This window comes from Caretta caretta, chromosome 15 (assembly GCF_965140235.1).
Source record: "Caretta caretta isolate rCarCar2 chromosome 15, rCarCar1.hap1, whole genome shotgun sequence".
Taxonomy (NCBI): Eukaryota; Metazoa; Chordata; order Testudines; family Cheloniidae; genus Caretta; species Caretta caretta.
Window position 1 is genome coordinate 16,941,994 of NC_134220.1, and position 23,891 is coordinate 16,965,884.

At 42.7% G+C, this 23,891-nt stretch overlaps 1 protein-coding gene across 18 annotated transcripts in view; it reads right to left on the reverse strand.

Moving 5' to 3' along the window:
- Positions 1-23,891, reverse strand: part of ARVCF (ARVCF delta catenin family member) — a 446,960-nt gene that overhangs the window by 124,974 nt on the left and 298,095 nt on the right. For all 18 annotated transcript variants that reach the window (XM_048822053.2, XM_048822054.2, XM_048822067.2 and 15 more), the window contains 2 exons: positions 15,957-16,115; positions 1,466-2,070 (listed from right to left, as the gene is read on the reverse strand). In XM_048822053.2, coding sequence (XP_048678010.2) covers positions 1,466-2,070; positions 15,957-16,115 — 764 coding nt within the window. The remainder of the gene's footprint in view (positions 1-1,465; positions 2,071-15,956; positions 16,116-23,891) is intronic.

The following is a 23,891-nucleotide window of genomic DNA, read 5'->3' on the forward strand; positions in this document are numbered from 1 at the left end:
ACCAAGCACGGTTTTTCTCACAAGAACCAGTTCCTGCAAGCCTGATGTGGATGACAGAAGTTCCAGAATGCTTCGCAAAACGTGAGCTGTGACAGAAAGCAGAACATCTCCCACGAAAGTGGTTAGAGCAGAAGTAATCTGTGACTTGCCTCTCTAGTTGTGTTAAGGGTAATACATATGTTGTCTTCTTCCCTTCTTGTGGTTTGACACTACTAAATAATGGCCCAATTTTCATGCACTTCCTATGAAGTGCTGAGCACCCTTATCTCCCAGCTGGGTTCAACTGGGAGCAGAGCGTGCTGCATATCCCACCAGATTATACTTATTAGAAGCGGTATTCCTTCAGCAACATGGAACGACAGGCCCTAAGCCTCTTAGAACTGTAACCAGAGAGTTGTTAATTTTAACATTCCTGTTTGGCAGATAGATACATTCGGGCCCTGCAAAATTCTCACAAATGTACTAGCCCATTTTCCCCTTGGTACTGGACGGGAAGACAACACAATATAGTCACAAAAACGGTCTCTTTACAAATAAAAATGCAACATAGCCCTTTGTAAGAGTCATCACTTTCTCTTTCTAAATATAATCTAAAATGAAGCTGCCCTGTAATTTGGGGAAAGGATCCTTGCACACAGAGCATATATCATTTTTCACATAGTGTTTGGTGACATATATTGCAGGGTCTCTATCTGGTTTGTGGTAAACAAGCTGGTCTTCCCTAGGAAAGCCCACTGCCTCATGAGAGCCAACTTTTCTCCGAAGGGGCCCACTCAAAATCCCTGTCCCTCAGGATTCCAGGGAAGGGCTGTAAGAGCATTCACTGGGAGACACCAAATTCCTTTGGGAAAGTCATCTCCACACCCAGAATCAGAATTAAAAATTGGAAACCCAAGCTAGAGTTTTACACTCATTCCTTTTTTTTTTTTTTTTTTTTTGCTTATGTTAAGTAATTTTGATTTCTTGTGATTATAAAAGGTTAGTTGTTCATGGAAAGACCACACTGATTGCAACTGTGCCTGTTTTTGCTGCTCAGTCATTCAAGAAGTTTATGCAGACTATTAGAGGTTAATATTTTATGCTTAAAATCAGGTTTCAGAGTAACAGCTGTGTTAGTCTGTATTCGCAAAAAGAAAAGGAGTACTTGTGGCACCTTAGAGACTAACCAATTTATTTGAGCATAAGCTTTCGTGAGCTACAGCTCACTTCATCGGATGCATACTGTGGAAACTGCAGAAGACATTCCCGGGGTGGGAGGAGGTATTGTTTCATGGTCTCTGTGTATATAATGTCTTCTGCAGTTTCCACAGTATGCATCCGATGAAGTGAGCTGTAGCTCACGAAAGCTTATGCTCAAATAAATTGGTTAGTCTCTAAGGTGCCACAAGTACTCCTTTTCTTTATGCTTAAAATAAATCATTAAAATAACTGTAGAGAGGATAGCAAACATTCGGCAGGATTTTACCTTCCTTTGTGAGGTCTCCCCCTCTCAGGCACCCCTGCAGATGTCCTTCGGTTCACTGTGGAGTAATCTGGGTCCAGTTCATACCCTTCATCATCTACCCCAAGGCTGCGGTTATCGTCCTCCAGCCCATAAGGCTCTGGCTGGAAACGTTCTGGCTGGGAGCGATTCAAGTCAATGTTGCTGCCTGTTGGCACTTGGGGCTGGGCGATGGGACCATAGTTATCCCTTCTGCTTGGCAAGGTGAAACTACCATCCTCTGGCCGGTAACTGTTTCCTGGCATGTAAGCATAGCGAGGACGGTAGTTGATGCCACGGGACAAGCTGCCATAATTGTCAGCTAGGTCTCCGTAGCCATCGTGGCTGATAAAGGGGCGATACTGGCTATCGTGGCCGTCGGGATAAGCATCGTAGCTATTGTAAGATCTGGTCAACGTGGACGAAGCTTGTGGTGTGATGTAACGCTCACCATTCTTCATGTATCTTCTGTCTATTGAATCTGTGTAGCTGCCCATGGGAGAGGAGCTGTCCATTACAGGCAGGCCATCAGGCCCCAGGGGGACCTGGCGTACTGTTCTAGTGGTGACTGTTTTGACCATTTTTGTGACCTGTGAAGCAGAAACCAATACAGATGTTAACGTTTTCCTTCTGTCTGGCTCCAAGTTTTAGGATGAGTACAAGGGAAATTCCTCGTGAGGAGATCTAAAACTAGACTAGAAAACACTAGAAAACATACTGCAAGTGAAATCCTGGCAGGCAGTAGGTTACCTAATGACTTATAAAATTCCATACCAGCCTTAGGATGCTGTTTTAGCAATTAGAAAATTGAGCTTATATGAAGGTGGAGCATCAAAGGGGACAGAATTTAAGGTTGTTAATATTCTAGTTACAAATAATACAACCTTTTCTCCCTTAAGCTCCACTCCTCTACCCCTCATACCGAACCCCTACAAAAAACCATTGACTGCTCTCCGTTACATGGCGTTATTTTAGATTGCCACCAGCGTAAGACTGTCATTGCAGCCATCCCAAACTGTACCCATCTAGATCACCTTTTGCAGAGTTTCAGACACTTCTATTGAAGTTATGTTTATGCACAGTATTACTTTTGTTTTCATATGATTTTTTCCTCCTTATAAATCCTGTTTATTCCAACCTCAAGTGGGTTTAGACTGTTTGGGTATTTCACTCTGATCATCCAAAGACATGAAAAAATAAATACAAGGAGACCAAAAGAGTCAAAGGTGTAAACGTGACCCAGTCACAGCCCAACATTAAACAATGTTAAGCGAGGTTCAGGGTTTGGCATACAGAAATTTCACCCAGTGTAGTACTATGGCCAACACACTAGGAACCTTCATTAAAGATACAGAAAACACTTTATGTTTCAAATGCCTTAACTATTAAATAAAGCTTTCATTTTAACAACATCTCTTCATCTCTTTAGCTGGAGAGAGTATTTAGAACAGGGGTGGGCAAACTCTTTGGCCTGAGGGCCACATCTGGGAATAGAAATTGTATGGCGGGCCAAGAAAGCACACAAAATTGGGGTTAGGGTGTGAGAGGGGGGTGAGGGCTCTGCTTGGTGGTGCGAGCTCTGGGGTGGAGCTGGGGATAAGGAGTTTGGGATAGAGAAGGGTGCTCTGGGCTGGGATCGAGGGGTTAGGAAGGCAGGAGGGGTAGGAGTGCGGGAAGGGGTGCAGGTTCTGGCTGGGGGTGTGAGCTCTGGGGTGAGGCTGGGATGAGCCGTTTGGGGTGCAGGGTGCTCCGGACTGGGATCAAGGGGTATGAAGAGCAGGAGGGGGACGGGGGGTTGGGGCACGTGGAGAGGCTCAGGGATGCAAGCTCCAAGCGGCGCTTACTTCAAGCAACTCCCAGAGCAGGGGCATGTTTCTTTCTCCAGCTCCTAGGCAGAGGCGCTGCCAGGTGGCTCTGCATGGTGCTCCATCTACAGGCACCGCCCCTGCAGCTCCTATTGGAGCACAGGAGGGGGCCATTGGTGCATGTAGGAGCCAGAGTGGGGCCTTGCCGTGGCTTCCAGGAGCCGCGTGGTGCGGCCCCGACCCAGTGCCCTGGCTGGAGTGCCGGAGCAGGGCAAGGCCCAGACCCCACTCCCCAGTGGGAGTTCGCAGGCCGGTTTAAAATGGTTCGTGGCCTGCATCCGGCCCGCAGGCGGTAGTTTGCCCACCCCTGATTTAAAAGGAAAAATTACTTTGTCAGACAGTCTCTTTAATGGTATTAAAGATGGTAATAATGGTCCTTTTGGGAGAAAGAGAAAAAGTTAATTGAGATAGGCTAGAGCTGTCATTGCTGCTTTTGTTGAAGTCCAATCTTATTTCCTATAAAGACAAAACAAGACCAACATGCATAAAGGGGTCAGGAATAGAACAGCAAAGATAGAAAACACAGTTTCTGTCTCTGGAGTTGACTAATTTACAACCTCATTGCTGAAAACAGCAGGCACATCACATGGTCTTGTCTTAGCCACCCTGAGACCTGACAAACTTATACCAGCTTCCAGCTGTTTAGGGCATTGCATTAGCTGCCTCTTTCTGGTCACAGGCTTACTGCTGCATTGCAAAATATAGTCTTGCTACCTGCAGTAGCAAGTGGCTAATATACACTATTTTAAAGCTATACTAGTACAAGGAAGATATTGTTGCTCATATAAGGAGGTTATAGAGTAATGTAATTTCTGTCATTAGAAACACTGGGGTGAGAGGGAGAATACACTAGCTTATATTACCCGTTGGAAAAGAACAAAAATAAATGAGAGATTTTTTAAACCAAATATTAGAAACTATGGAGAGAGAGTTAAAAGGATAAGTGTAAGTATGTTATACTTTTCTTAATCTAAACTGCATAATGCTGTATATACATGGAGTAAAATAGCAGATATTAAATCTGTTTCTGGTATGTTCAATGGCTCAGAAGCCCACATTGAGAGATTTTGATTTACAGCCTTTGATTAAAAAAATATTGATCACTGACCAGATTAGCCAAGCCACTGTTAAAACAATACTAGAGCACATCTTTTGAAGCAGCTCCAGACATATCCTCCAGCCAGATGTTTTGACACAAAGCGTGAACAGGAAAATTTCACCCAAACAGCATTTTCCCCAGAGACATCTGCAGCCAAATGATACTTCAGCCTAATGAAATAATGAAGTCCTGTACGTCTGTAAAATGGCAAGAATGGCTCCCCACCAACAGCATAATTAAACAGCATCATGAACCAAATATCAACAGGATCTTTTCTGTCATTAGGACAAGAGCTGAAGGAAATTCCTTCAGCGTCCTGAGGGTTTGCCTTAGTAATTAGTGTCCTCCCTGCAGTTTAATCTATTTTTGTGTTCTGGTAAGCTAAAAGAAAGAGAACCACACCTAAAAGAGAAATAATAGTATCACTGAATTAATAGGATCTGGCCGTTCATTTTTGTTTCATGGTATTTGCACGACACAATCAGAAGTTTTATGTATTAACATCAGCGTCATCCAGTAAAAGGAGCTTCTACAGAAAAAGAGAGCATAGGTTAAAATAAGTACTGCAAATAACTTAGGGAGCTGTTAGTATCTGGATATGAAAGTAAGCAGTACATTTAAGTACCATCCTCTCCAACTCCAAACACAAAACTATATTAAAGTGCTAGAAAACAATCTCTCAGGGTTGGTGCATGCGGGGACTTTTCTATAGCAGCAAGACACAATGTTACAGTTTTTGGTAGCCTTGAATTTTCAGAGCAGAATCCAGGAACAAGATACAGTGAGAGAGGGGGTTAAAGTAGTTTTAAAAAGATTTCTGCATACTGAAAGACAGCAAGGGCAATCCTACTGGGTGCAAAAAGTGGGGTCCCCTCTTTTTAGCTCTCCTAAGAACATAAATAGCAACTATACGCTCACAAAACTTTTACTCTCTGCACTATTAAACACAAGTCAGGTAGCATCCTAGAACGCTGATTTGTGTTTTTAAGAATCCTGTTGCCACATGTGTGCAATTTCTGTTTGTAATGTTTAATTTATTCCTAAAATTATCAACATCAGACACAATCTGAGACAGCCAATACACGCATGGGTGGGCTATGACTATAGCACAAAAAGTGGGAAACAGGTTTTGATCCACAGGACAGAAGATCCTTGGTACCAAAAGAAAAAAGAAGGGGGGGAGGGGAAGGTTATGCAGAGGGAAGAGGACACAATGAACATCCACATCTGCCAAAAAATTCCATTGTCAATTCTCTTGGAGCTTGTCTAATTTCCCCCTTCACGTTCATTTTTTTGCTGCAGAATGAAATAATTCTTATTTGGAAGATAAAAGAAAATGGCATTTGTTTTTCTCTAGCAAAGCTGCTTACAAAGCTTCTGTAAAAAATTAAGATCCAAATTATTTTATATATTTTAGGTTACAACCAAAACATTTTAAAATCAGTTCTTCAGCAACTTATTATGCATTATTTAGTATGTGTGTTAAGGTAGCATTTAGAGGTCTCAGCCAAGATTGGTAGGTATCCTGCTGGTACCCGACATACATTAGTGTCCCCAGGGATATTTTGATCTTTGAAATAAGCACATGTACAATGTTACATACTCTGTGTCTTTCGTCTGTTATAGCCATAATGCCCATAGCACTGTTTTAGAATAGTTATATAAATAATTATAATGTGTCTGCTAGTCATGCAAACCATCCTAGAACCCAGAAGGCAACAACCATGTGGAAGCAGATTAAACATAATGGTGCTAGCACAATTTCAACCCCAGTGTTTGCCAAAAGCCATGTGATTCCCAACCAACACCTGAAAGAATTGGGACATCCAGAAAGACCCTGTACAGATCAACCAAAAGGAACATTCTTCCATTTGTGCATTAATGTCAATCTTTATCTTAGCATAACCAGTGGTAAAATAATGAAAAATCAAGGTGGTTCTCTCTGTACAGGGTCTATTTCCAGAGAAGGGATAACAGGAGTTTCTACTAGTATCTCGGTCACAGGGAGGAAGTGCATCTAGTGATTGTTTTAACTCCTTTTCTCACCTGCAGCACAATGAAAGGAAGCTTTTAGAAACAACTAGTCAGAACACAAAGCAAGTTCCATTTATTAGGCTTCTAATCAAGAAAAAACCCAAAACAAACAAACAAACAAACAAAAAAAAAACCAACCCTCACTGCAGGAAATTTAACTCAATGGAATGTTTCATCCATATTCCCTTCAGGGACACAGCCAGAGTTGACAGGCTGATAATGTAGCAAGATCCTCTCCTTATATATTTTTGTTCCCCTGATACCAATACACTAATAATAAAGACTAAAAGCCATCCCAATTGAGATCTACCACATGCTGCACCTTTTATTCTAAAGGATGCCAAAGCTCTTCACAGACCACGGGCCCAACCTAGCGCAATACTTACTGGCCCAAACAGTCCCATTAAATTCAACGGGACTCCTCATCTGAACCACTGATTTTTCAGTTTGATGGATGAACAGAATAGATTTGGCTTGTTTCAAACAAACTGAATTTTGTTTCGTTTTTCTTTATACCGAAGTAGTTTTGTTTGGGTCCCATGAAACGTTTCAAGATTCATTTCAAAATGACATTTCTAAAATGTTAAAATGATAAAAAACCCATTTCAACTTTTGGGTTTTTTCGTCTGAAACTATTTGCTGAATTTGACCCAAAACTTGCATTTTTCAGCAGATTTACTAATAAACTGAAGAACTTTGCCTAACTCTATTTCTAAGTTTCTGCAAGATCAGGCCCTATATACATACATATACACTTTACCAACCACTGCAACACAGTTCCCTCTGTGGTAGAGATGGTTTAACAAGCCATAGTAGCATTATGTAACATTTCGGAGCAGGAAGTGAAGAATCAGTACCCTTAATCAACTGAAAGTATATCCTCGGTCCTCTTAAAAGAAAAATAGAGATATTCCACACATTTGCGAGTAGCAAAAGAATGGGGAAAACAGGTGAGCACACTGTGCATGATGAGCACAACTGCCACAGCATTGGGCTTGTTACTGGTCAGCTAACTGTTCAACTCTTATCCTGGAAGGTCTACAATTTGTATTATGGGAATGCCTAAAGGCTCCACCCAGGAAGACACTCTCTGATACACTCAAATGTAGTTTTTGGATGGATTACCTAGTCTAGAAGTTCTCAGCCTTTTCCATACTGTGACTCCATAGTACATCAGAAAAAAGACTTTTCTTTGGGACAATTCTCCATAAAGAGAGGGTGGTTTCAGCTCCCTAGAGCTTGTTCACAATCCCCAGGCTGAGAATTGCTGATCTAATCTAGGTTAGATTTAAATTAAAGTGAGGGTAGAATTTTCAAAAGTGCCTAAACCCCATTTTCAAAAGGTATTTGGGTATTGCTCTGCTCAGTGTTGACTTAGGAAGTCTAACAATCATTGCCAAAAAGGAATTCCTAAATTACTTTCAAATATGAGCTTTAGGCTTCCTAAATTAGGGCATGCCTAAAAGATGAGTTAGTGTGAAGCAAACTGGGATGGAAATCTACAACACTCCCGTGTGCCCCACACTCAACTGACCATGTGAACTCTGCTGTTGTGTACTTAAAGTCCCTTAGTGTGCTGTCCACATGGACAGCTAGTGCACAGCATGCTGGAGTTCTGTAGATTTACATCTGAGCTTACCATACAATAAGCATTCACGCAAACCTCCCTGTGGGCACTTTTGAAATTGTATTTCAAATCCAGCTAGATAATATTTTTTTAAAAATGAAAATGTCAATTAAATTGTGTATTTGTCAGCCTTGACACTATTTACAAGGTGACAATTTTTGATATTTAATTTGAGGCCTATGTAGTACAGCAATATTTCCTCCAGTTCTCTTTCTGGAAATGCATTTGCCAACAGAACCCAACGGAAACATTTATACTTCAAAAACCTACATGCTTTTCTTTCCTGCCTTGAAGTCACAGGAACAGCAAATGAGAAAACAAACTGGAAAAAAAAAACCAAACGACAGCAATTATTGTAAATGACCCCAAATTAGAGGTGACTGGATAGATAAGCGCAGAGTGCATATTAGCGCCTCAAAGCATGTGAAGTGCAAACATTAATACAGAGAAAGATCCTATCACGATTTTGTTTAAACGGCTTGCCTGTGTACAAATGAAGCCACTTGATTAAGTAGTGCCTATAATTCCTACATTCCATGTTGTGGGGTTTTAAAAAAAACAAAAAAAAAAAAAAACAAAAAAGACAGCTCAGATTAATTAAATATTTTATAGAAACTGACAGGACAAGAGAGAGTTTGTGTCATAAAATAGAAACAGGAAAGAAGGAAGAATTCAAGGATAAAAACACTGACATTTCCAAGTGCTTATTTTTGAACTATAGACTGTAAAATTATCAGGCCAAATGGGTTCAAGGCTTTACCTTTCTGTTAAATGCTGGGTAAGAACCGACCCTGAACAGTTTCAAAAAGGCAGTTCAAACTTTCCCCCTCTTCCACTTAAACTTGACATTTTCAAAGAGGCCTAAGCGAGTGAAGTACTCAACTCCCACTGAAACTCATTCCAGCTGCAGTGCCTACCTCCCCTTAAAGCCCTTTCAAAAAACTCTGCTTAAGTGTATGGCTGTACTGTGGAGCTAAGTGGCACCTCAGGAATCTGGGGCTTAAATCACAAGCACTTTCAATCCCCACAATGGGAGGAGCAGGTATTCCATCCCTTTGCAAGATCAGGCCCCTGGTGAGCACTGAAAAGCATGAGGCAGAGTGTGTATGTTCTCAATGGATGGCTTTTATTTTTAAAACACAAAAAACAAACAAAGAAGCCTATCTAAAAACATAGGTACATTGTTTTATACAAAAAGAGGATCAAAATCTCTCTTGGAAAGCATTTAGCATTCCAATGCATAGGAGAATAAATATCCAGAAATGGAGAAAAGAACATTTTATATATATCTAAAACCCCACAGAAATAATTTGGCTTACTTTATTCAGTGCTCTTCAACCACTTAAGAACAGGCTTCATTTAATCTGCCGCAGTATTCCTATGCTAGAAACTAAATGTGGTAGCTTCCTCCCCAAGGTGACCTTCACTGTTTTAATGTTCTAGATATTTGCCTTCCAGGATAGACTGTAAAGTTGAGATGGAGTATATCAGATACATCCTTTGTGCCGTGAATGATATGCAAAGACCAAGCCAGCAAGGTACGTACACTAAACAAAGAGAAATAGTTTGGAGAGCAATCACAGAAAGTACATTTCAAAATGCGGAATGAAAGAAGGTGTTCTCCATTTAAAAGATGGCAATTATTGAGTTCTATTAACCCTTCTTCTTAACACAACTCACCGCAATAGGAAGTTTTAAAGAGAAGAAGCAGAAGAAAGGAAAAGCACAATGTCAAATTTCAGTGCCTCTGAGTTGAGGCTATTTACTTTAATTATACTTTGAAAAAGACAGTAGCATATTATGGACCTGAAACAACAGGTATAAAAGAAAGCACAAGGGAACAGTATTGTGCAGGAGCATTCACATTTACATCAGCCACTACATTTTAATTCTAGCCCTAAGTCTCAAATGCAAAATTAAAGTGAATAAAGCCTTCAACTACCAGAAGTGGGGTTCCAAAGAGGATGGAGCTAGGCTGTTCTCAGTGGTGGCAGCTGATAGACCAAGAAGCAATGGTCTCAAGTTGCAGTGGGGGAGGTCTAGGCTGGATATTAGGAAACACTACTTCACTAGGAGGGTGGTGAAGCATGGAATGGGTTACCTAGGGAGGTGGTGGAATCTCCATCCTTAGAAGTTTTTAAGGCCCAGCTCGACAAAGCCCTGGCTGGGATGATTTAGTTGGGGTTGTTCCTGCTTTGAGCAGGGGTTGGATTAGATGACCTCCTGAGGTCTCTTCCACCCCTAATCTTCTATGATTCTATGAAAAGGAATCGAAAACCTAAAAGTTAAAATGCACTCTCGATCTGTGGAACCCAAAAGCATGTTCTAAATAGCACATCAAATTAAGTAATACCAGCGTGAGTTAGTCATGCCAGTCACAGAAACACAGCCAAAATGGTCTCTGAAGAGGTATCCAAAGGTAGGAAGTGGGACCCTGGAAAGCTCCTCGAATGCATTTGGCTGGTGGAGGAGCAGATCATTGGGTTCTCTGGTCTTTAAGACACTGCATTCAGCATAATAGTCAACCTGGCACTGCTGCTCCCTTGAAAGAAAATCTGATTGGGGGAAGTGGCTGGCAAGGCACTTCCCAGAAGAACATTCCCTGCTGTGAGGGTGAAAGGAAGCCTTGCCCTAGGTATGAGGGCTCAGCCTAAGGCAAAGAACAAAGGGTTGTAGTTTGGAAAAAACACTACAACAAGCTCACTGGCAATCAATTAACTCCAGGTAAAAAGCCTAGTGTAGACATACCCTGAAGCTCCTGTCTGATGGAGGAAGGCATCAGAGCCTGCAGTTGGAGACCTACATGGGGGGGCGGGAGTGGAGGAGGGAAATGGGGCAGAACTGAACTGGCGACTGATGGTTAGTCTGGAAATCTAGAGGGAAATTGATTGGATCATGGGAGGAAAATAGGTATGTAAAGCGGAACATGATCTGTGCCAGTGCATGGTCGGAGAAAGTCGCAGATGAGGGAAGGGTTAAATTGGGCTTGAGCCCATTTTGCATAGCATTGCGGGGGAGGGGGGGTATTGCAAGGGAAGGTAATGAGCTCCTGGCTGACAGGTGTGGGGAGCGGGATGTAGAGCATGTATATATAGACATAAAACAGGAACCATGTCTATTTTTAGTACCACTTTTATTAAAGTAATGCATTAAACATTACATAAAATAGATTTAACGTTTGTGTGTCTGAAGACAGTCCTAATTCTAGTGTATGAAATACTGTTCTTTTAAAAGGGATGCAAAAAAGTGAGTGCACACTTTAAGCAGGGCTAGAGTCAATGTTTTAAGCCGCTGGGGTGATAGCAACTCCTTAGGACTCTTGCTAGTGGTAGTTTTCTAGGGGGGTGTACTGAATTAGCATATATTTCGCTGCCATATCCTCTCCCCATCCAACACCACGCTCACCTGGGGAGTTGCATTGGCCCTCGGGGAGCTCCCTAACACAGGGGAAGGTTAACAATTCCTTGCACTGCTGCAAGCACTCCCTCCAGCCTGATTTTCCGCTGCTAGGAGTCCTGGGCCAGGATGTGTGAAAGCCGCTCTAAGTGAATCTATGTCAGCTTTTCATTATTATTTTATTATTGTAGTACTCAGCGTATGCGCAATGTGCCCAGCCATTTGATGGTGTCATCATCAGCCAGGTGGAGAGCAGGCAGTCTGTTGTCAAAACAAGTGGGCACTCATCAAGGATATGTGACAGTCTGAATTGACCGCAGCTGCATCACGGGTCATTAGAAAACCCCCATTCAAAGAGACTGGCCACACAGTTGCCCTGTCCCATTCAAAACCGGTTCCGAGATGACCACAGGTACCTTGGCAGATTAAACCCTGGTGGACACATGGTTGGGTCAGTGACAAGAGAGCGATTAACAACGGTCATCACTGACCAATTGTTGCGCCAAACAGATTCCACTGTCGCAAATGCCCATAAAGGGCATCGCGAAGACAGGTGAGCTGGTGGGTGGTACTATCGTTGTGCCCGTTGCTCTAGTATCTAAGCCCTTCACAGTCTTCAGTGTATTCATCCTCACCGTGTGAGAAGGGGAAGTCCCATTATTTCCGACTGAGGCACGGAGAGACGGACTGACTTGTCACAAGTCACACAGGAGGCCTGCGGTAGAGCAGGGAATCGAACCTCGGTCTCTGGAGTCCCAGGCTAGTATCTCAACCTCTGGGAGGAAGGACAGTCTATGGTACAAGACTGGGAGTCAGAAGATCTGGAAAATCTGCCCACACACTTCTGGTGGGACTGTGCCTCCATCTCGTCTGTGCAGTGGGGACAGTATTTCCACACCTCACAGGGGTAACCACGAAACCAATTTCTTTGAGAGATGCTCAGATACCGCAATGACGGGAGCTATAAAAACACCTAACTAGAATAATGCCAATCGACTTCCAGAGCAAAGCACTGCAAATGAACTGCAACTCTGTCTCCATTTTTGCATTTGCTACCAAGCCAACTATAAGCTGAAGACCACTTGGATTTCTAAGTGGCTGTTAAAAATCTAAACCATATTAAAATATAGAATTAAAAAGTATACACTTTCAAAGATAACTGTGATCCCTTTAAAACCACATTGCCTTTTCTGACCGAATTACACGTGGTTTGGCCAACCTGCATTTTGGACATTTCAACATCACTTCTTGAATCAAAATTGGACTTTAACAGAACTATTCCTTTAGTAAAATGGCTCTTCTACGTTCCAAAATTTCCCTGGCTTTAGCACATAGACTGAAGCGGATTTAACAGTGACATAAATTAAAAGACCATACGGAGGCAGATTAGGGTTTTGTGGGGCCTCAGCAAGGCTTAAATCATGTCAATTTTCTACTCAATTTTATAATGCTTGGGATGTACCTGAAATAGGTTTATTCTTTGATATCACATGTTAATTTAAACATATTTTTCTGTATAGGATTTTCTTCAGAGCATGGGGAAAAAGGTATGTATGTGAGAGCGTGAGAGAGAACAGGTACAGTATTTGTTTAAGGTATGTGGGGAAGATGGTGAAATAGCAGGTATACCATGTGTGACAGGGTCAGGCCAGATGGCTACAAAAGAGTGGTCGAAGGTAGATACATTAGTTCCAGGTTAAGCAGGTCCCTTTTCCCTGGGTAAAACAGCGACTATTCCAGAACACTCAGGAACTTTCTAGAACTAATTAAGGCAGGCAGGCTAATTAGGACACCTGCAGTCAATTTGGAAGCTGTTAGAATTAATTAAGGCTAATCAGGGCACCTGGTTTTAAAAAGGGTCTCTCTCCAGTTACTGAGGTGCGCACAAGGAGCTGAGAGTGAGAGGGCGTGCTGCTGGAGGACTGAGCAATACAAATGCTATCTGGCATCAGGAGGAAGGCCCTGTGGTGAAGATACAGAAGGTGTTGGGAGGAGACCATGGGGAAGTAGCCCAGGGAGTTGTAGCTGTCACACAGGTGTTACACAAAACTCTGTAGACAGCTGTGATCCACAGGGCCCTGAGCTGGAACCCGGAGTAGAGGGCAGGCCCAGGTCCCCCACCATCCCCCCAACTCCGTATTGGATACAGGAGGAGTTGACTTGGACTGTGGGTCCCACCAGAGGGGAAGGACCCTGGCCTGTCCCCCGACCCACTAGGTGGACCAGCAGAGACTGTGGGGATTGTTCTCCTTCCTTTTCCCCATGCTGGCCAACAATGAGGTTATCTGAGTGACCATCAGATTTGAGCCACGAAAGTGGCCAAACTGAGAGCTACTGTGAATCTCTGAGGCAAGCACAATCCACCAGTAAGCGCAGGACCCACCAAGGTAGAGAAGGAACTTTGTCACACATGTAAGAGAAGATTACACTCTTCACGCTATGAGAACAAACACGTTGCTTATCAGCAGTATGACTATTTTGGACAAACTATATCATCCATGTGGCACCCTTATCTAACAGCCATTGTATGGAAAGGAGGCCTCTGCGATTTTTTACAAACTACATTAACCTAAGCCGTGCAAAGAGATACAATGGTAGATGTGACCTAAAGGGTGGAGTCTCATAAAATTATGCATTATAATTAGTTTATTAAAAAAGTTATTCCATTTCATCAGCATCTAAATTTATTACTTCCTCCCTGTATACTTTTTTTTGCTAGAAAAAAAATACAATATACTGAGTTCAGATCATTTAAAGATGTAAGGCACTGTTTTTAAATCTTAAAATACGGAACTATAAATCCCTCAAATAAAATGGGAGGAGGTGGAGGTGGTTTTTAAATCCTATATATGAACTTACTGGGAAAGGCCAGGGGTTTTTTGGACCATCTAAAGGTGCATTTAGAACAGCCAAAAGAACACACTCCTCAAAATCCTCAAACAGTGTAAACTTGTGCAGCTCTGTTGACTTTAGCAGAATTGTGCCCCTTTAGTTTGAGATCTGACACTCTGAACTGATATCTTAAGGGATTGCAATTTTGGAATGCCAGTAAACACATGCAAGTGTCCAACAAGGTGACTTCTGTACAACTTTTTTTGGCTGTCCATTTATGTCCAAACTAAGGGGGAAAACAGCTGGACAATCTCGTTTTAATGAATGCTGTTTAATAGTTTTAAAAATAGAAACACCTTTGACCCTTCACTGGACCAAACCCTAGTAAAGATGTCAGCGTAACTGTGGAGGTCCAGAACTTTAGATACAATGCTATTCTAAGAGTTCTGCAAAGCATCCCAGAGAGCTCCAAACACACAAAACTTGTCCCACAGAAAACAGAAACTAACCTGAGACAAGACAAAGTGAGGGGAGTAAACAAGAGCAGAGTGAGTGAAGGGGAAGGCAGGCCAGTAGTAACATCTATATTCATAATAACCTACATGGTATTGACAGAGACCATACTGAATCAAACCTGTGTAAGGCCCCGTGTTTGTCATGGAAGTCATGGATTCCGTGACTTTCCATTTCTGCAGCAGCCCGGTGCGGCTGACCTGGGAGCTGCCTGAGCATTCAGGCAGCCCCTGGGCCAGTCGCCCGGGCTGCTGCTGGGACAGTCTCAGGCTCCCCCCATCCGCCAGCAGCAGGAGTTTGGGTGTGCGTGGGGTGTGTGTGTGGGGCGATGCTTACCTGGCGGGGACCTCCCTGGAAGGGAGACAGTAACTCCCCTCCCTCAGCTCCTAGCTCCACGTGCTGCCTCCGCCCATAGCCATTGCCCCCACAGCTCCCAGTGGCCGCGGTTCCCAACCATGGGGAGCTGCAGAACCCGGGCTTGGGGTGGAGCGGCAGCAGCACGTGGAGCTTGGGTCGCCACTTCCCAGGAGCTGGGTATGAAGCCTGTCCCATCCCCACAACACTGCTTCTCCTCCCTCCCCCCGGGCTGCACCCCCTCTCCATCACCCACTGTGCCCCCCGGGCCATGCCCCCCCAGCATCTGCAGTGCCCCCAGGGCCGCGCCACCCTCCAAGTTTTAATCACTGGTATTTTTAGTAAAAGTCATGGACAGGTCATGGGCTGTGAATTTTTGTTTACTGCTCATGACCTGTCCGTGACTTTTACTAAAAATACCAGTGATTAAAACGTGGCCTTACTCATGTGCAATTGTGGTGATATTTAAAACAAAATCTGTGGAAACTGGAAAACTATTTTCTGAGGAACAAAGCAATAGGCAGACCCACACTGTTACTAAGGACTGTAAATAGTTTGACACACACACAGAGACGTGATTATCGTACTGCTCTATTCTATATGCCATTAATATTTTTTTTTAAATTCCTGTGTGAGGCTGAAGTTTTACCATTTCTCCCCAATAGACCTCTTATGAAAAAGGAGAGCAAGCCTTACCTTTGAAATAACCCTTCTAATGCCCCTAAATCATACTCAGCACGGTCCAAAAATACGTACCTTAGTCTCAGTTCTCCTTGTGGTTCCATCTTCTGAAGTCACAATAGACACATGGGAAGTAGGGGTACCCGGGTCTTCCTCAACAGTAACAGTCTCCTCTACCATCTCCTGAGGCTCTTGCATCATTGTTATTGATGTCTGGTTGCTGGGGCTTTGCTCCTAAGAAATAAAAATGGAACATGTTTGTCATTTATATGGTCACTACTTAGAAGGGTTTGTTTGTTGTTTAAAAAACAACAAACATACAAGATGTCAGACGCCTGGAAATATAGATTCAGAAAGGAGGGTTTTACTGACCCAAGAATAACTAGCTGAGGGTAGGCTGGCCTGAATAACCTCAATAAGTGGAGTTCATTTGAAATTGACATCAAGGACTCAGCATTTATTGCCCATTTACAGGAGACCATTTCTTCATATTTACACTTGATTTTCACTTTCCCTGCTACGTTCAATCTAGGATGAGTGGAGTATCTGTGCATAAAAAACACCAAACAAAAAAACCCCACCATGCTCCACAGTAAACAGGACTATTTCTTTCAAAACATTTAATCTTATTTAGTATTAAAAACTTATCTCCAGCTGATAAAACACACTCTTCAGACCTCAGTAGCCGTGCATAGCAAAGCTATAAATAATTTATCAAGGCCTTCTAGTTACTCAGTATGCTAACACATATCTTGGTCAAAAGTGATGATAATTAAGGAAATATGGTTAGCTAAAGAATCACACAACTGAACTGGTGGTAGCAGTAGTGGGAATTTTTCCCTGCTGAATATCCTGCAGTATAGACAAGGCCTAACTGGTTACAATCTCAGTTAAAGGTTGTAGTATATACACAACAGTCAACTCGGGTTGCCGGGTGTCTGGTTTGCAACCGGAATGCCCGGTCGAAAAGGGACCCTGGCCACTCTGCATGGCCTTATCAGTGGTGCTGACCAAAGCCTGGTCAGTGGTGCAGCGGGGCTAAGGCAGACTCTCCGTCTGCCCTGGCTCCGCGCAGCTCCCAGAAGCGGCTGTCATTTCTCTCCAGCTCCTAGGCGTCGACACGGCCGAGCACTAGCTCCCCAGCTCCCATTGGCTGGGAACCGCAGGCAATTAGGAACTGCAGGGGCAGCATCTGCGGGCAGGGGCGGCATATGGACCCACCTAGGAGCCACAGGGACATACTGGCAGCTTCCGGGAGCTGCCTGAGGTAAGTGGCACCCAGAGCCCACACCCCGCACCCTCCCACACCCCAACCCCCTACCCCAGCCCTGAGCCCCCTCCTGTACCAAAACTCCCTCCTAGGGCCCACACCCCCTCCCAACACCCTAATCCCATGTCCCAGCCCAAAGCTCCCTTATGCACCCCAAACCCCTCATCCACAGCCCCATGCCAGAGCCTGGACCCCAACCCCTTCCCCCAGATCCCTCCTGCACTCCAAACCCCTCATCCCAGGCCCAACCCCAGAGCCCGCACCCTGAGCCGGAGCCCTCATCCCCTTCCGCACTCCAACCCCTTGCCCCAGCCCAGTGAAAATGAGCGAGTAAGCGAAGGTGGGGGAGAGCAAGCAACAGAGGGATGGGAGATGAAGTGAGCAGGGGTAGGGCCTCAGAACGGACAAGGCGGAACAAGGGTGTTCGGTTTTCTGCAAATCAAAGTTGGCAACCTTATATAGTCCACTGTTGAACAGAATGAAAATTCTCTAGAAAGGATGGTTCTCTTGAGGAAGGCTACCTGAAGATGATTCTTCTGCCTCCCAAGCAGAAATTTCTGTTACGTTTTTCCTTGTGCAATTTGTGTGCCTCACATAGCAACAGAAATCAGAAGAGATATTCCTAATGGATGAATGAATTTCAGAAGTGTCACAATACATGGACAATGAAACACTGGTTTACAGCTTGAGAAATAAGACTTTTCCAAAATACTTGCAATCCTTGGCTAGGTACAATGATATAACCGTTCCTTTCATTGTACTCCCTAAAGCCAGTGGGCTGTGCACAGGTGTAAGAGTACAGAGCCTACAGCAGAATCGGGGCCTATGCTTACAAAGGTAAGTCTTACTAGATGTAAGAGGAATCTGTGATATTCCTTCTATACTTATTTCAATAATGAAATGTTTAAAAAATAGCAGTGAAGTATTATGCCCTATGTAGAATCAATTGCAACGCCAACCGATTCCATTAAGAAATGATTGTGGGGCATTCAAGATCTCTTTTCGCTTCATATGAAAATAAAATGATGGGGATGAAACTGTTCCCAGGCAGGTGTTGAGTTTAATTATGTTAAGACTTCAATATCCTGCACCTGTGAGCAGTGTCATCACTAGGAAACTACAGTGTATTGTTTTGTAGCATTTTATTTAGGAAATTACATTTCAACCCCATGGTATGCTGGATAGCATCCTAGGTGGTGACATGCCTTCTGTTGAGTCCTGAAGGAGAGACTACTTTCAAATGGACATTGTGCAGATGAACAAGAGCAGAGCTTTAAATTCTCTTGTTAGACTCCACAGGGGAAAAAATATTTCATTTAATCCTCACATGATCTGTAACCTTCTTTGAAACAAGCTGGTTAAGGTACCCTTGTTCAGTTTACTTTATTTACTGCTATATTCTGACATTCCAGAAAATATCTGTTATTGCAATTCGGGCTTATATTTTAACTAGTGAATAGTTTTCATGTCTAAGTACACATTAATATTAACCCCGTCACAGACTTCAGTACAGGTGTTAAACTGGAGGTGGACATCTCAACCAAACAGGAAAGGGGACAAATCATAAAAGGAACATGCACACTGGACCCAATTCACTGGTGGCGTAGGCAGGCCCAACTCCATTTCCCATTGAAATCACAGCATAATTAAGACTGCAAAATTTGTCAGCCTGAATATGGTTAAACCCCACAGGAAATCACTCATTTCAGCAGTTTGCAAGCTTTCATTTCTCTAATCATTACTGCCAATGACTAGTAAAACATGCAAGCATTCTGCAATTTAAGAGTCATTTTATGTTTTATCACCATAGGCTAAAGGGGAAACTAAGTCCTGTGAAAAAAATCTATTCAGAGTTGCACATTTTCCAGGGAAAAAAACAACAAAACAAACCATGCGCTTTAATTCCAGCTCCTTATAGTGAAGCCATTTTCTCCAACCAACAGAAAAGTTTCACCTTAAGTGGAGGTTCTCTACAACCAGAAGGCAGTTTACACATTGTAATGCACTGAAAATTCAGAACCATCCATTATTATTCTTCACTGTAAAACAGAATTACACAATATCCAAGTCCATTCGACATAATCCATTGTATTCCCTTCCCTGTAACCTTCCCTGCCAACTTTCAGATGGTATCAAATCCCCATACCTTTTAAAGTTGTGGCTTTTGTTCTCATTCTCTCTCACACTCACTCACCCACGGCTGCATTTTGAGGCTACTGGATGACCTAGTTTCTCTCCTCCTTCCCTACATTTTTAGGAGGCAAACCCTGCTTTGTGACAACAAACTTAGGAAAATTGAAGGAGGCAAAAAGTAGGTTCTTTTTGTTATATTTTTACTTAAAAATAATAATTAAAAAACTCCCTTTGTATCCAGGCTGCCTGTGGGCAAAGAAAATCTTTAAAGCCTAGCACTTCAACATGCGTGAATGGCAGACTAGAGCACACCGACTTTAAATGAACTTTAAATGAACACTCGTGCTTGTTTTTATCCTGTGGCTGCTTCTAAAATGATGATCCTGAGAGATTTGATATGCATTTGCATTCCTAATGTAGTGTGCTATCAGCTGGAAAAGACTGTCCTGAGCATCGAAAAATTAAAAGTTTGCCTAGTTCAAGGTAGATTTCCCAGGGCAGACAGCTACCCAAGTTGCATATGCATAGATTATCCAGGGACATGCGAGTGAAAAGGTTGGAATGTCATCCAACCTCCTGTTCCCCAAGTTGACTTCCAGGAGTTGCTCTTCGATCTCCAAAAGCTTTTTAATGTTCTTGACTCAAGTTTTTGGTAAAGTAGCAACAATGCAAAAACAAAAAAATGTTTAGTTTCCATTATCATGGTTTGTGCGTCTCAGTCACAGAAATCAGGACTCATTGCTACTTTCAAATTCTTTAAAAGGCATCAGAAATGAATCTCACGTTACATAGCTCCGAAAATATCCCGCACACTCCTTTGCTTTACAGGTTTCTGCATGAAGTCAATGTTTCAAACATTTAACCAGTTCAGCTCAATTATTTAAGGACTTAGTACAAACCTGACTTGATGGACATTTTGATATTTGCTAGTCTGTGCAGATTTGTAAGGGTTCAAATATAGTTCCCTCAACGGCTAGTCTTAGTGGCAGTTCCTATCCTGTCATGCAGCAGGAGATTCCAGTTTGGACCCACATCCCACTCACTCCTTTGCTCACTTTGCAAAGGTACTAACAAGGCAGCCTGCAAGAGGAGGTCGTGCTTGGCGTCAGTCAGCATAGGACTTCTCATTCTGGGGATCATGAATAGTTGTCAGGGGGCTGTGACCACCTTACCCTTTCCATATTGTTAAATGGGGGACGGATCCCAATATGGAAAAGTTGAGATTGAGCCATTGCTTTACAGTGATTAAGCAACAGCGAAGACTGTCTCTGAAGAGGGCTCCTATCCAATCCTCCTCAGTCGGAAAGATGTTCAGGATTCTGACAGCTCCAGCAGGACAGAGATGTTACTCTCTGCCTTGCCTTCCAGAGATCACAACATCTCACTTAACCTTTCAAGAGTGATGGTCAGACTTCAGAAATGTGCGAGCGTTTACATAAAATCATGGCAGGAGTTCTCTTGTGATAAATGAGCATATTTGCAAGGTGTCACCAAGAGAAGTCACTGAGTGTAATGTATGAGGCACGATACAAGCCATCATATCTTTGGTTCGGTCACAAGAAAATCAGAAGTCAACACTACTTTATTAAAAAAAGTAGGTCCCAATCCAGTTAGTGAGAAAGTGTATCAATCCTGAAGACTTTTCTCCTTGCTTTTTGTCAGTGGATGAATCACCTCCATTTAGCTGTGCTTAAATCTCCAGCAGCCTCTAAAAACAAGCTATTGTTAAAAAACAAAGGTAAGAGTTTAGTGCAGTTGAAATATCTTCAGACATTTCAGGCAAGAACTGTAAAATAGTAATTCTTGTTTTGTTAAAAGCAGAGTGATCTGCCATACAGAAATATCTGAGGGCCTACTTTGCATTAGATTATTGCAGTCCCTAGAACCATCATCATTTTGAGTCCTAGAGTTATCCTTCCATCAAAGTGACTATTTTATATCTGCTTAATAAAAGAATAAGCTCCCCCAGAAGGATCATTGAGCCAGCATTGAGCCAGAAAAGTTGTTTTATTTTATTCTTTGTTTATGAAACCGTTTAAATTACAGATTACCTCTTCCCACCAAAACAGTCACTCTTCGAAAACATTCAAAGCATGTCCATCTAATAACCGTACTTCCTGCAGTGTCCTTCTGTTTAGTGGATTGCAGTGAAGGCTACATTCAGGGTACTGCTTACTACTACAAGTTACTATTAGATAGCAGGTCTGTAGGTTTCAGCAAGACAGCAAGGCTGTTTACACCAGTGGGACACTTGTCCAAAAAAGCTTAGTGTAGTCAAAGCCAAAATGTGTTGATTACTAGAAACATATTAGAAATCTGGGCATACTTAAATCAGATTATCATTTTCTAACTCAATAAAAATGAGAATAATTCCTGTCTCCTACCCTTTGTCTGACTTTTCTAATGAAACCCTAATCTTTGCAATGGCTTTATATAATAGGACTACTTACATGTGTAAAGTTAAGCGCACAAGTCAGTCTTTGCAGGATCAGATGATCAAGATCAATCTAATCTTGAATAGATACTTCAGATTAAGGTAGGGAGTGAATTTAAAGAGCAATAGCTATTGCAGAATAACTCCATATGTAGACACGCTCTTACACTGTAAGCTCTTTGGAGCAGGGACTATTATATCTTTACAGTTTCTAGCACAACAGGAATCTACACTTGGTTGGGGCCTGCAGGTCATACTGAATTACTGCTAATAATAAACGGAAACTTTATCTTTTAAGTGCTCATGTTCAGTGTGTTCTGCAGTTAAAGCAACTGTCACTTGATGCGGAGCCCAAGCGAAATTGGGTCTTAGTTAAGGCACTCTATTGTGTGATACAGGAGATCATCTGACGATCTAGTGGTCACTTGTGCTGTTCAACTGTATGACATGGGCACTCACAGAAGCCACATCCTGAAGTCAGTCAAGTCTTCACAAAAGAAAAATGTTCCCCAAATCAAAAAACAAGCTCAGTTAGCACAAGATACCATAATGAACCAAGCTGTACGCCACAATGCACTAGCTGGTCTCGGAGCAGTTTCACATTCTCCTTTCCCTTCAGATACAAATATGATAACAGGTGAATACAGAACGATGCCAAAGGCCTTTAAAAGCCAGTATTAAAAACTGGACTTTTCAACCACCAGAAATAGCGAAAGAAGAATTTTGGAATGGACCAGTGCAATTCATGATCTGAGCTCTCCTCAAGACACACACCTTTCAGGGAAAGAAAGAAAGAAAGAAAAAAAAAATCAAACGGAACAAGAAAAGTAGTAGTAATATTCATCCCTGAAGTGCAGCAAAATACACTAGGGCTCTGTTCAGCCATGGGTAACTGCCCATCAACAGGCAAATCTACAATCTCTGCCCAGCAGTCTACAAAGAGAGCTTTTATGCTATTTTAACAATCTGAAGTGTCTCAGTTAATGGAAGACTGGTCAATTGGCCCTCAACTACATCTAATTGACTGGAATGATGGATGAAGCTAAAGGGGAAGCTGACCCACTGAACTTTTCCACAAAGCTAGAAAACGGCAGAAGATTGTAAACAGTGTTTTAAGAATGGAAGTGGGGGAAAAGAGGGATTCCAGAGGCAGTGCCTCCTTCTTAACCTGCTGGATGACCCACGTAATTATAGGCCTGCTGCAAAGTTGTTTTTGGAGGAGAGAACAAAAAAACCTGAACCCAAGGCAATAACAAAAATACCCTATTCATTGCGCTCCACCTCAGTATTTTTCTCTCCCACTCTCCCCCCTTTACTCCATTAGCTGAAGGCTAGTGTGCTGCACAGCTCCACCACCCAAGCTGGCCCTCTGGATCAGAAAGGGCAATTTGTCACTTTCACAAGAAAGAGGTCTCGGTTCTTTATCGTCTTGTCTTGCCACAGCAAGGATTTTTTCAGATCATTTTGGTGCTAACTGAATATGCTGAGGCTTTAAATCCCAGCCATCTTCAAAGTAGGTAATGTTAATCACCCCACTACATTAAAAGTAATGCTCAATAACTATGATGAATGATAGGTGCCCGGTGACCTTCAGAACACTGTAATTACAGATAGCCTTTAAAACTGGGAAAGAGACGCATAGAGCATGTACTGGAGCAAATGACCTAAACCATCCCAAATCTGTTTTGATGAGCACTCAGTTTAGACTTTGAATGTTGCATTGGGAACAAAATGAAACAGCTATAAAGTAGGTATGATTGTAGTTCAAATCCCACTAAGGCTCAAAGAGAAACTGAAGCTGGTGTATTTACACAGGAAGATCAGATACTGAATTGAAAGAAGAGAAACGAACAGAGGAGCCTTTCCCTTTGCAACTTTGATACAGAGAGTCAACTTACTCTGCCAAAAGAACATGAATCTTCTGACCTCTACAGGAAGCAGTACTGGGAGAGGCATTAAAACACATGTTCCGAGTAGTGCAAAGAACAAGGTGTGTCTTTGGGTACGTCTACACAACACACAGATCAACCTGCAGCAGCAAGTTTCAGAGCCTGGGTCAAGTGACTTGGGCTCATGCTGGGGGGCTCAAAATAGCAGTGGAGCCCAAGCTCAGACTCTCCCACTCACCAGGTTTTTTGAAGCCTGAGCTCCAGACCAAGACAACACTTCTATT